The sequence below is a fragment of the Dendrobates tinctorius genome, unplaced genomic scaffold, assembly GCF_039654945.1.
Source record: "Dendrobates tinctorius isolate UK_male_01 unplaced genomic scaffold, ASM3965494v1 ptg000133l, whole genome shotgun sequence".
Lineage (NCBI taxonomy): Eukaryota > Metazoa > Chordata > Amphibia > Anura > Dendrobatidae > Dendrobates > Dendrobates tinctorius.
Window position 1 is genome coordinate 48,418,393 of NW_027361801.1, and position 13,233 is coordinate 48,431,625.

General features: G+C 40.5%; 1 protein-coding gene across 3 annotated transcripts in view; it reads right to left on the reverse strand.

Annotated features, from left to right (window-relative positions):
- Nucleotides 1-372: 372 nt before the first annotated feature.
- Nucleotides 373-13,233, reverse strand: part of IL1RAPL2 (interleukin 1 receptor accessory protein like 2) — a 1,414,847-nt gene continuing 1,401,986 nt past the window's right edge. For all 3 annotated transcript variants that reach the window (XM_073543629.1, XM_073543630.1, XM_073543631.1), the window contains one exon: nt 373-1,628. In XM_073543629.1, coding sequence (XP_073399730.1) covers nt 934-1,628 — 695 coding nt within the window. In that variant the 3' untranslated portion in view covers nt 373-933. The remainder of the gene's footprint in view (nt 1,629-13,233) is intronic.

The window sequence follows — 13,233 nt, forward strand, 5'->3', positions numbered from 1 at the left end:
ACGTTGTATTTCCTCTTGGGGATAACACACTTGGAGCACCTCTCTTTCCTTTCGTACATTTTTTTGGGCTACTCTGTATGCCTCTAATTTTGTTTAAGTGAAATCACATAACAATATAGAGGTAAAGGAGAGGTAAACGCCCCATTTGTGAGTTGTGTGACATTGTATTAGGATGCTTATATGAGCATATGTATATGGAGGATATGGAAGTCTTAGTAGACATAACAGACGCATGCTCGCTACAGAAGGAAGTAATCAAAACAATGTTGTGCTCGCATTACACAAAAAGACTTGGTGTGCAATATTAACCTGCTCACTGCCAGAGATAACCCAACCTTTACCTCTCTAACATTGAAAGGTTTCATCAACATATCAACTCTATTGTGCAGTTTTATTAATGGACATGTGACAATCTCACAAGAGGTGGACAAACCCTCCACGGCATCACACAATCCTTCCTTTACAAAAAAAGAAACATTTTCAGCATGTGCTATGACATTTGCATAATTATAAGTCTAAAATAAAGTTACTATAGTTAACATTTTATTGTATTGAAATCACCCTTCGAAATATATAGAAATAATCCTTTGTTTCATACCATACGGAACGTTAGTCCATTAGATTGCAACATCTAAACTAAAATTTTTTTTTTGCTTCTTTTCTTCTTAGTTTTTTTTTATTATCCTGACATTGCAGTAAAACATTTACACCATATTTTAATTTTGTATGCTTTTAACTATGTTGGAACTAAAAAAGGCAGGATCCTTAATATCAATATCCCGGCATTGTAAACAAAATGCGCCAGTAGAAAACTGAGTAATTGTGCCATTGCTCGAAAGCTTCCTTTGGCACCCCTGTGACATGAGTTTAAGGTTCAAAAACACTTCATAGACCTTGTACAGCAGCAAAGACAAAAAGTCTGTGTCTGACGTACTACCAAATATCGCTGCTAATGCCAAGCTCCCGCGATGATATTGGTATCAATGCGCTTTTCCCATGGTACTCTTGTGGGTCCTTGGCTGCACTGTTGTGACTCAGTTGTCCATTGAGAAGGGTTAATGGTATATTGCAATATGTATGGTGATTGCCTAAAGATGCTACTGGCATAACTGGGGCCGGTTTCTCATATTCATAAGCTCTGCAGAAATGTCTCATTTGCATTGCTTCTGCATGATGGTAGCCAGATATATCTTCTGATGGTGGCAGTGTGCCAGATGTTCCCGTTACTGCAATAGAAGGTACAGTTTGTAGGTCTCCAAAAAGACTCTGCTCTCCACTGTCCATGACATGCTGTCTGGATAGCACTTCTTTCTTTTTTGCAGGCATTTCGTAGACCAGACGTTTCCAAAATTTTGAATTGAGTTTGCTGCTTTTTGGACCATTCCACTTGATTAACGACTGGTGTTTTATGGCATGTTTTAGGGATTCTACTTCTTGATAATTGACTTTTCCTCTCAAATTGCTGCATTCTATTAATATGACTTTGATTTCCCCACTGGCCAGCATATTGTGGAGTCTGCTGTCCAGCACAAAAATGCTCCAACCCCTTCGGATGACATAATCTGGGGTCAGCACTATGATTAGTCTTCTGCTTTGCTCAACACACCTTGCGAGATCTTCCATGTAAGCTGTAAAACAGAAAAAAAGGATGAAACCTGTATCTAAAATACACTTTTACAAAACAAAATGCATTACATTTCTAGGACTGTAATGAAGACCATCTGTTCACTTTTTATGCCTTAATTCAATCAGTAAGTACAAGATTTCACCACAGGCATCTCCATGTGGAGTAAAGACAATAAAGGAGGCCATTAACATGAATATACGTTACATTAACAATACATCTTAAGCCCTTGTGTATAATACATTCATGCTTTATATAGTGTGATCTCTTATTCACTTTCTTGTTATTAATGCAGTAACGGTCATACACAAGTCATCCAGATGAGCTCTAAATGAATAATGTCCTGGATGGTGGACAGACATAAAATTACTATTTATTCAGAGTTGGATCCTATCTTTCATTATTGTATTTTTTGATACAGCTCTTTTTGACCTAAACTAATCCAAACCAATCTTCATTTCCAACCCAGCTGCATTATAAAATATATTATTTTTTTTCCCAATGAAATGACTCGGTGGAAAACATAACCTGAGTACAGTATGCTTATGGGTCCCAATGCAAAATCTCCAGAAGAATCCCAAATAATCTTGAGTCTTTAATAGTGATTTCCTTCCCACACGGATCAAAGAGACATTTTGGGTCCCTCTAGTCAACGTATGCTGGAATCCACTATAGTGATTCCCTTGGCCAATACTTCCTAGCATTAAAAAAGGAATATCTTACATTCAACTGGACCGGTGTTTCCCAAACTCTCATTCTCATAGCCTCCAACAGATCATGTTTTTAGGATTTCCTTGGTATTCCACAAGTGATGGAATTATCAAGGCAACAGAAATTGCCAAAGTTTCTCTCACCTGTGCAATACTAAAGAGATCCTGGAAACATGATCTGTTGGGAGCCGCAAGGACTGGAGTTTTGGAAACACTGCTCTAGATAGTATGAACCATTTCCAATGGTTTATAACTATTAAATAAGTCTGCTAAACCATATTTAACCAATGTGCCTCTACACAGTAATGATGCACTAAAATTAGGCACGCACCATTATGTCCCAGCAATCCCTGTGCTGTAAAAGCATGTCTCCATTATATAATTATAGGGGTAGTTCAAAACTAAAATTTATTTTAATCCTAAATCTCTATATATTTAATGCTACAGTCTAATCTATTTTCTAATATACTTTAATTACAAAGTCCCCACCATTCTATCACTACTCTGCTGTATTTTTTTATACTATTTCCTGTTTGATGATCCCAGTGCATGCAGGGGTACTAAAGTGAAGTCTCCTGGGGGCAGAGGCTTTAATCACGGACTTCACCCTGAAATTAAGTCATCCGTGATGTCATTTGTGAGGGCGGTGCTGGTCTCTGCTCATTTTCTTCTTACAGTGTGTACTGACAGTGCACTCTCTTGTTGGCTTTTCACTTCTCATCAGAGCTGGTGAGAATACGCTCTGTCACTGTGCACTAAAAATAACAGTGCACACTGACAAAACCCTACTGAGAATCCATTGGAATTGACAAAACACTCAGTACAGCAGGAACTAGCCCACCCCCTGAAGGGACGTTCATGATGACGCTTAATTTCAAAGTGGGTGCAGTGGCAGTGAAAAAAAATACTCATATTTGACATTGCTGCATTCAGAAATGTCCGATCTATCGAAACATTGAGCAAATTAATTAGATCGGCAAACGGCATAACAAGAAAAAAAAACAAACGCTTGAATTACTTTTTTTGGCCACTGCAACATTTCAATAACATGCAATAAGAGGTGATCAAAACACCGTATCCACCCCAAAATGATATCCATAAAAACATCAGCTCAGGGAGCAAAAAATAAGCCATCACCCAACCCCAGATAGAAAGAAAAATGAAAATGCTACGGGTCTCGGAAAATGACAAGAAACGCATAAACATTTTTCAGACCAATTTTGATTTTTTTTTTCACCACTTAAATAAAAAATAAACTATACATGCTTGGTATCTACATAGTAAAACTGATGTCTGGAATCATATTGTCTGGTCCTTTTTACCATATAATGAATATGGGAAATACAAAACTCAAAAACTATTGTGTAATTGCAATTTCTTTGCAGTTTCAACATACTTGGAATTTGTTTCCAGTTTTACAGTACACTATATGGTAACATAAATGGTGTCATTCAAAAGTACAACTCAATCTGCATAAAACAAGCCCTCATTTGGATATATTGGCAAAATATTAAAAAGTTATGGCTTTTGGAAGAATGGGAGGTAAAAATGAAAATACAGAAAATGGCCATGGTGCGAAGTGGTTAAAGAGGTGGTTCACTGCAACTTATGTTGACATATTTGCCTCTGAGGGGTACTATCACTGCTCGCTCAGTCACGGTCTTGTGACTGGCAAAGAAAGCAAGACTTTTCACAAACAAACATATCCTGAGTGATAGCCCTGCGGTTGCTCAAACAAATGGTCCATGTAAGAAAACAAATTTTATATACCCTATTAGTTTATAAAGGTTGGGCCCAATCAGAATTCTTCTCTTCTGATGAAAGTGGATGATGATTATGAAGAATGCCCTTCTATATCTGGAAAGCCTGTCCTGCATCAACCAGACTTCCCATTGGGGTGGACATGTTTTGAGTAATATTTGAATTCCCCTGTGATGGTGCTGCAGAGCACTGGAACATGCATTGCCAGGTTTCCACAGGTTATAGCTGATTGCTGAAGTTTTCCAATTCATAATTACACTTGCACCTGTTTTTGTTGCGTTTTGGCCCTATTTTTTTGTACCATATTTATCACTGCATTGCTGCTTTTTTTAAATCCTTTTTCATATTTTCATGAGTTTGACTTTTTTTTTAGGTCACCACTGTGGTTGCAGTTTAGGATTTCCAGAGATTTACACCTGATTGATCATTTGTGTCTGTTTGAAAAGTCACTAATTTTGTCACAAATGTATTCTAATCTCCTCCTGGAATGATATTTTGCACATGTGACATTTTGCAGAAAGACAAAAATAAAGAACACTTTTTTGTTTTATTTTGCCCAAAGTTCAATTTGATGAGCCCAAAAAGTCTGAGAAAGATAAAAAAATGACAAAAAAAGATTGAAAAATTGCAAGTGATTAAATCAGTCCCATTTTGATCTGGTTAATGGATTGTCCTCAGTGAAGAACCCCTTTAAGTCTACTGCTGTCTCTCTGTAAATAATGTTCAAAAAGGCAACAGTTAATTTGGGATGGAGGATATGTATGATGGGTATATGGGCACTGGACTATGGGATGGAGGATATGTATGATGGGTATAGGGGCACAGGACTATGGGATGGCGGATATGTATGGGCATGGGACTATGGGATGGAGGATATGTATGATGGGTATATAGGCACGGGACTATGGGATGGTGGATATGTATCATGGGTACATGGGCATGGGACTATGGGATGGAGGATATGTATGATGGGTATATGGGCACGGGACTATGGGATGGGATATGTATCGGGTATATGGGCATGGGACTATGGGATGGAGGATATGTATGATGGGTATATAGGCACGGGACTATGGGATGGAGGATATGTATGATGGGTATATGCGCACTGGACTATGGGATGGAGGATAATCATTATAATTTGTTATAACTAACCACAGGTAGTTACTACGCCTGGGAAACACTGGGCTCTTCTGCTAGTATATATAATATGAATAAATCATGTCCATCCCCCAACCAGAAAAGTACTCTTTGTGATGCAAACTCCATGTTTCTCTTCCATATACTGTATTCCTTATATAGTCACAAAGACCACCTATAAAGTGAAGTTCAGTACTTTAGCTTGTGGTTCTAGTAAAGACAAGTGTAAGGCTATGTTAACACATTGCGTTTTTGCTGCAATTTTGTATACAAATTTTAAGTTGCATTTTACAATACCAGCAAAATCTATGAGATTTTAGAAATCTCATCCACACATATTGTTTTGCTTTTTTCCTGACTGATTTGGAAAACTGTTACATTTTTTCCAACTACGTCATGTCCCTTTTTTCAGCATTTTTGCAGCGTTTTTTCACTTGTAGAAAGCAATGGATAAGAACAAAAATGCAGCAAAAACAGAGCCATCAGGTTTTGTTGCATTTTTGGTTCCAAAACTTTAAGGAAGTTGCATCATTTTTTTTGTGGGGGCACTAAACTTTATCAACATTCACAAGAGACAAGAATGGATCTAAAAAAAACGGAGCAAAAAAAACGCAGCAAAAAATCAACAAAATCTGCTTTTTTATAGCCAATTGAACAGATTTTGTCTGCAGAAAAAAAAACATCAAAAATGCAAAGTGTGAACATAGTCTCAGGCTTCTTTTACACTTCCTGTGTTTTTTGCGGACCGTATTGCCGTAATTTTCACGGTCTGCCACAAAAACGGGCCACAATAATCTTTTTGGATCGCTGTTTTTTGTTTGGGATTTAGGTTTTGAAAAGTTGGGTGAAAAAAAAAACGGCGTTACACAAATATGTCTGCATAGTGTACCACAAAAACAAGCTAGTTGCTATTGCGGCACCAATGATTTCACTGGGGGACGTGTCCGTAAGCCGTGAAAAATATCGAGCAAGCTCGATATTTTTTCATGGCCGTAAATACGGCCCTCACAGCCATACGGCGTACAGCGCTCCGATTAATTTTTGCGGGTCGTTTTTTCGGCCCCATAGAAATCTATGGGGGCTGGAAAAACAGCCCGCAAAAACACGGCAAGTGTAAAAGAAGCCTTTGACTTTAGTGTTCTAGTAATATATAAAAACTTGCTTTACAGTGCCTCACTTCCCTGGTGGGTTGGTTTGAGAAACTGTAATTTGTGCTTTAAAAATGAATGCAGACATTTAAGCAAATTGCAAGCTTGTCTAGTATCTCCTTCACATCCTGCAATCGTAGCATTTTGATAATTCTGCTAATTACATGCAATATATTCTACTAGAGTGGTGTTTATTTTAATGAGTTTGGCTTAGGAGAAGGTACTAATGATATACTGTGACTTTAATATTTAGCTTTGCTGCCAGCTAAAAGAAGCTGTCATGTTTGGTGCCAAGTATCAAAGGTATAAGTAATGCTTATAAGAGCGGAACAATAACGCACACCCTCGTGTGGCTGTAACGTATAATTACACAGTCATGAACTTAACTTTCCAAAGGACTGTCCAATCAAGACTTAGAGAGACTTTAAATTACCATGTGCTGATGTGATCAGCCACCACGGATACCTTAAATTAGTGTGTTCAGAAGAAACGCACTTTGTGAACCCTCCAACACAAACATCAATTTTCCGATCTTGATGTAAATTGCAAGTGTTTGTAACATGACTGACACAGACAGAAATCAAGTATAAAGACATTTATTAATAGATTTTCCTTTTAAAAAAAAGCCAGAAGACAAGGATAATTGTGGAAGCTACTTTTATAGCAATGCAGTCTTCATTATTAATGATAATCTTTTTCTTGGGTATAACAAACAAAAATCACACAGAAAAATAATATACATTGTCTTTGACTATATTAAGAGTCACTGAAGTTGTAAAATAGTAAGAATGCAATTATTTATCCTGGGCAAAAAAATAAAGGGTGTCTTGCCTTTTAGATTACTCAAAGATTGACTTTTTCGATTCATTGATTGAAACTACCAATGGGCAGCTATGAGATGAGGTTGGACACATGCTGATGCAGGGCCACTTTGTGAGAGTAGTATGTGGGTCTGTGACGGCATAGCGTTTATTCTTAATTATGCCAGACTTTTACTTCAGTAGGCCCATTGACATGAGTAATTGATCATATGAGCCTGAACATTGACTCTTGTTGTAGATTAAATTGATATTTATTGAAATTGTTTAATGGCTACTGTCAGGGCCGGCTCCAGGTTTTTGAGGGCCCAGGGCGAAAGAGTCTCAGTGGGCCCTCCCTTTAACACATACCTCGATTCATGCCGTGTGGCATCCATGGTGCTGGCCAAAAACTGACTTGTCTCCATGTGGATCACACGGACACGTGTTATGATTGGGTCTCCGAGGAGGAAAGCAAGACCAAGCTAAGCCACAGAAAACCAGAGAGGTTGGTAACTAAGCGGATTGCAGACCCCTGATCCTATCCACAGAACTAGCAGTAGCCGTGGAGCATGTCTACGATGATCCTAGATGTCTCGACACAGCCGGAGAACTAAATAAGCCTAAAGCAAGAAAGGGGAAATCTAAACTGCCCCAGAGCAGACCCCAAAGGAATAGATAGCCCCAAAACATATATTGTCGGTGAGACAAGATGAAAACACAAATGCAGATAGGAAAATAGACTGAGCAAACAATGGGGCCCACACTAACTAGACAGGACAGGAAAATAAAGACTGTCTGCAATCATGCAAAAAACCCTGCAAAAAATGCGCAACACGACTGATAGAAAAATACTGAAGTCAATAGACTTCGCCCACTATATCAGCACTCCGGTATATTCTAAAAGCAGAGCAAAAAGAGGCCAATCTAATAAGGGACAAAAACAAACTGGCACTAACAGTAACATAAGGATGGAAATTCAGCACAGCCCCTGCCGGGGCTGGCCGACCACACAAAACTGAGGCTAGTTTCACACTTGCTTTTTTTTGCAGCGCGTTTTTCCCGCAAAAAAACGCATTAAAAAAACGCATACAAATGCATACAAACGCTGCGTTTTTTTCCAGCATTTTAATGCGCATGCAGGAAAAAAACGCAGCGTTTTTGCGCGTTTGTATGCGTTTTTTGTGCGTTTGCGTTTTTTTACAGATTTTTGAAAAACCCCACAAAAAAGAAAAAACAACCATTCAACAACACACAAGACCAATGGGACTTCATTGTGGGTGTGGTATGTTAATATATATAGACCCTGTCTACAGTATTCTTCACATTTGCTTGATTCTTCTCGTGACCATGGATCTGCGCTGGAAGAGTTTTCACTTCAACTTGGATTTGGACATCGCGATGGCTCAGGCGTATGCAGTTGCTTGCCATGAACAAAGGAAGAGAGAGAGGCAGCGAAGACGGCGGCGTATGTGGATACATCCGATTGTTGAACTCCGGGAGAGCCGTGGGGCATACCACACCCTCTACAGCGAGCTACGTGCAAACCCGGAGAAATTTACTGATTATATCCGGATGTCCCACGAAAGTTTCATGGATTTGCTTGCTCGTGTCCAACAATCCATCCGGAGACAGGACACACAGCTCCGTCGTGCGATTCCTCCTGAGGAACGGCTACTGGTGACATTACGGTATGTTTTAAAAACAAAGGGGTGTGGTCTGATGTTTTTTTTTGTAAATTTAGTATTCAAAACCTTGGGTAATTAGTTTTCGTGAATGTACTAATATTTTTTTTTATAGTTTTTAAAAATAATATACATAAATATTAATTTTACTTCTTTGTCTGTTCACAGATTCCTGGCGACTGGAGAAACCCTATCCTCACTACACTTCCAGTACCGTATTGGAATCTCTACCTTGTCTGGAATTGTTGCTGACACCTGCCGGGCTCTCTGGAATGTTCTTTGCCCAGAATTTATGCCCCTGCCCACCGCTGAAAAGTGGATGGAAATTGCTGACAAATTCTGGACAGTATGCAATTTTCCCAACTGTTTGGGAGCTGTTGATGGGAAACACATACGGATCATCAAACCCCAAAGAACGGGATCTGAGTACTATAATTACAAAAAGTACTTTTCAATAGTACTCATTGCGATTGCGGATGCCGGATGTATGTTTGTAGCAGTGGACATTGGAGCATTTGGCCGTGGTAATGACTCGCAGGCTTTTAAAAACTCAGACATGGGCCGGAGGTTGTATGGCAACCAATTTAATTTCCCTATGCCACGGCCTCTTCCTCACACCGAAGCTCCGCCACTGCCCTTTGTAATGGTTGGCGATGAGGCTTTTCAAATGTGCGGAAACTTACTGAAACCCTACTCCAGCCGGGACTTGGACCACACCAAAAAAATTTTTAATTACAGGCTGACCAGGGCCAGAAGAACTGTCGAGTGTGCTTTTGGGATTCTTGTTTCCAGATGGCGAATTCTGGGCACGGCCATTAATCTTAAACTTGAAACAGTCGATGAGGTGGTGAAGGCCTGTGTGGTTCTACATAACTTTGTGATGGCTAAAGAGCACCCGACCTTTGAACTGGACGATGATGCTCCTAACCCATTGCCTGAATTCACTCAGCACACTCTCAGGTCATCCGTTGAAGTTGGCCAAATGAGGGACAAATTTGCGGCCTACTTTATTTCTGATGTAGGACGGGTGCACTGGCAAGATGAAATGGTGTAATGTTGTTGTTTATGGTAATAAAAATCCTTATTTGATACCATTACTGAGTGCACTATATTTTTTAAACTACAATTAATTAAAAAACTTCCCATGTATAACTGAATTTTGTTATGTTCACACACCTGGGCAGGTAAATACACATACGAGTTAAAATGCAGCATTGCTAGTCTGCGTGAAATATATTGGAATGAGCAAAGCTGCAGGCCATGAATCAGGAAACCATTTAAGAGAAAATTGTGCAACTAGTTTAAAACAAAGTATGTGATTTTCTCAAAACACAACCCTCAAAACCCAACCCCAATGAAAGTCCATGGGGAATACAAGTCAGCATTGAGTGGATGAATGTAATCTGCTCATGTAATCTGCTCCATTACAAGTTATTACACTAGGCCTTGGAATGACTATACTAGGCCGTGGTATTTCAAATATGAGTATAGTAGGCCTTGGGGCTAGTAGTATAGTAATATGTGAAATACCACGGCCTAGTATAGTCATACCAAGGCCTACTGTAATAACTCGATTTTTAACAACTAGCATCTTGTTTCACAAAAAACAAACTGGTGAAACTAGAAAGAAACTTATTTTTTAGACAAGTTTCAACAATTTGTTTTTCATGAAACCAGATTCTATTTGGTAAAACTAGAGTTATTACACTAGGCCTTGGAATGACTATACTAGGCCGTGGTATTTCAAATATGAGTATACTAGGCCTTGGGGCTAGTAGTATAGCAATATGTGAAATACCACGGCCTAGTATAGTCATACCAAGGCCTACTGTAATAACTCAATTTTTAACAACTAGCATTTTTAACAACTAGCATCTTGTTTCACAAAAAACAAACTGGTGAAACTAGAAAGAAACTTATTTTTTAGACAAGTTTCAACAGTTTGTTTTTCATGAAACCAGATTCTATTTGGTAAAACTAGAGTTATTACACTAGGCCTTGGAATGACTATACTAGGCCGTGGTATTTCAAATATGAGTATACTAGGCCTTGGGGCTAGTAGTATAGCAATATGTGAAATACCACGGCCTAGTATAGTCATACCAAGGCCTACTGTAATAACTCAATTTTTAACAAATAGCATTTTTAACAACTAGCATCTTGTTTCACAAAAAACAAACTGGTGAAACTAGAAAGAAACTTATTTTTTAGACAAGTTTCAACAGTTTGTTTTTCATGAAACCAGATTCTATTTGTAAAACTAGAGTTATTACACTAGGCCTTGGAATGACTATACTAGGCCGTGGTATTTCAAATATGAGTATAGTAGGCCTTGGGGCTAGTAGTATAGTAATATGTGAAATACCACGGCCTAGTATAGTCATACCAAGGCCTACTGTAATAACTCGATTTTTAACAACTAGCATCTTGTTTCACAAAAAACAAACTGGTGAAACTAGAAAGAAACTTATAGTTTCAACAGTTTGTTTTTCATGAAACCAGATTCTATTTGGTAAAACTAGAGTTATTACACTAGGCCTTGGAATGACTATACTAGTCCATGTTATTTCACATATGACTATACTAGCCCTTGGGTTGGTTTTTAACATGTATTTACCCATCAGTGTGTGTGAGCGGCGCAAACAACATTAATGAAACTTATTAATGGTGAACCACAAATGTAAATTTATTTTTTATCACAAAAAAAAAAAAAAAAATTATTTTTTACGGCGTTTGGGGGCAGATGGTTTCAATTTGGGGGTGTGCAGGGAATATGCAACACTTGCAGTTGAAGACGGTGTTTGAGGGGAAGGGGCAACAAAACTTGTGGGGGAAGGTAGTCCAGTTAAGGGAATTAAACTTGGAACACTTGTAGGAGAGGAAATCTGTTCATTTACATTAGTTGTAATGGCATGTCGCCGTAGGCTTGTGTGCCTGGACCGACTTTGGCCCAATGCCCGCCTTGATTGATTTCGCCTTGAAGTAGGGGCAAATATGGAATGTAGGTCCCCCGTCTGCTGGTATGGCTGCTGCTGCTGAGGTGGCGGCTGCTGCTGCAGAGGTGGCGGCTGCTGCTGAGGTGGCGGCTGCTGCTGAGGTGGCGGCTGCTGCTGAGGTGGCTGCTGCTGCTGAGGTGGTTGCTGCTGCTGCTGAGGTGGTTGCTGCTGCTGCTGAGGTGGTGGCTGCTGCTGAGGTGGCTGCTGCTGCTGAGGTGGCGGCTGCTGCTGAGGTGGCGGCTGCTGCTGAGTTGGCTGCTGCTGCTGAGGTGGCTGATGCTGCTCTTCGTTGTCAGTGCTCGTCCTTGCAGGAGGACTGGTGGCGGCAGTGATGGCCCAGGTTTGCAGAGTGGTGGTGGCAGGGCTACTACATGTTGTTGTAGCGGCAGGGCTGTTCCATGTTTGCCTAGTGGTGGCTGAGCTCCACGCATGCATGGGATTGGCGGTGGTGCTCCAGACAGGAGCAGCGCTTGCCATGGTGGTGTCGGTGAAGTGACCAGCTGCACTCAGACTTGTGGTGGTGTAACGGTGGGTGTCCTGGCTTTGAAGAGAGGTGTCCGTGCAGTGGTATGCAGCACAAGTCGGTAGTGAGGTGAAGCGAGTCAATGGTGGCACAGGTGGAAAGGACACCACTGACTGCTGACCGTACCGATTATGCTGCATAGCCTGCAAGAAAGCATTGTTGCAGGCCTGCAGCACATTCAGCTGTTGATCAGGACTAAGGTGTTCCGCCATGCCCTTTTCAATCTTACTAAAAAAATGGTGTGCTGGTCTGTTGAGGTCGGCCTCCAGACGGTCAAGGCGCTGTTCTACAGAATTGAAGCGGTGTTCAAAGTGGTTAAAACCACGTTCCATTAGTGCAAAACCGCTTTCAACTCTGTCGGACAGTGACTTGAGGCTGGAATTAAATGTCTCGCTCAAATGCATAAACTCGGGCAAGACATTCCTGTCCAAGGCCCTCTGCCGCTGGCGGGTAGTGCCCGCATAACCAGTGGCAGAGACCTGGGACAGGGGAACACCTGATGGCCCAGCTTCCTGGTCACCAGCTGTGTGTGTGGCTGACCTGCAAGGTGCTTCCTGGCTGTCGGATGGCTGGGACGGGTCAGAGGACGTCCGAGGAAGGACCGCTCCAGGGCCAGGTTGCAGGGTGCTGCTCCAGGTGCTGTGGAAGAAAGGAAAATCATTACTACCATGCCTTTACAAGAAGCATCAGCTGTGGATTAGAAAAACACAGATTAATAAAAATAAAACCCAAAATGTATAATACTTACGATCTTGTGGCAAGGACCGGTCTTAGGAACTGCAACGCGTGATAGTGACGGTATCTAGTTCTGGTCCTTGACGCAGATCCACTGCGAACCTGGCCCTCAGC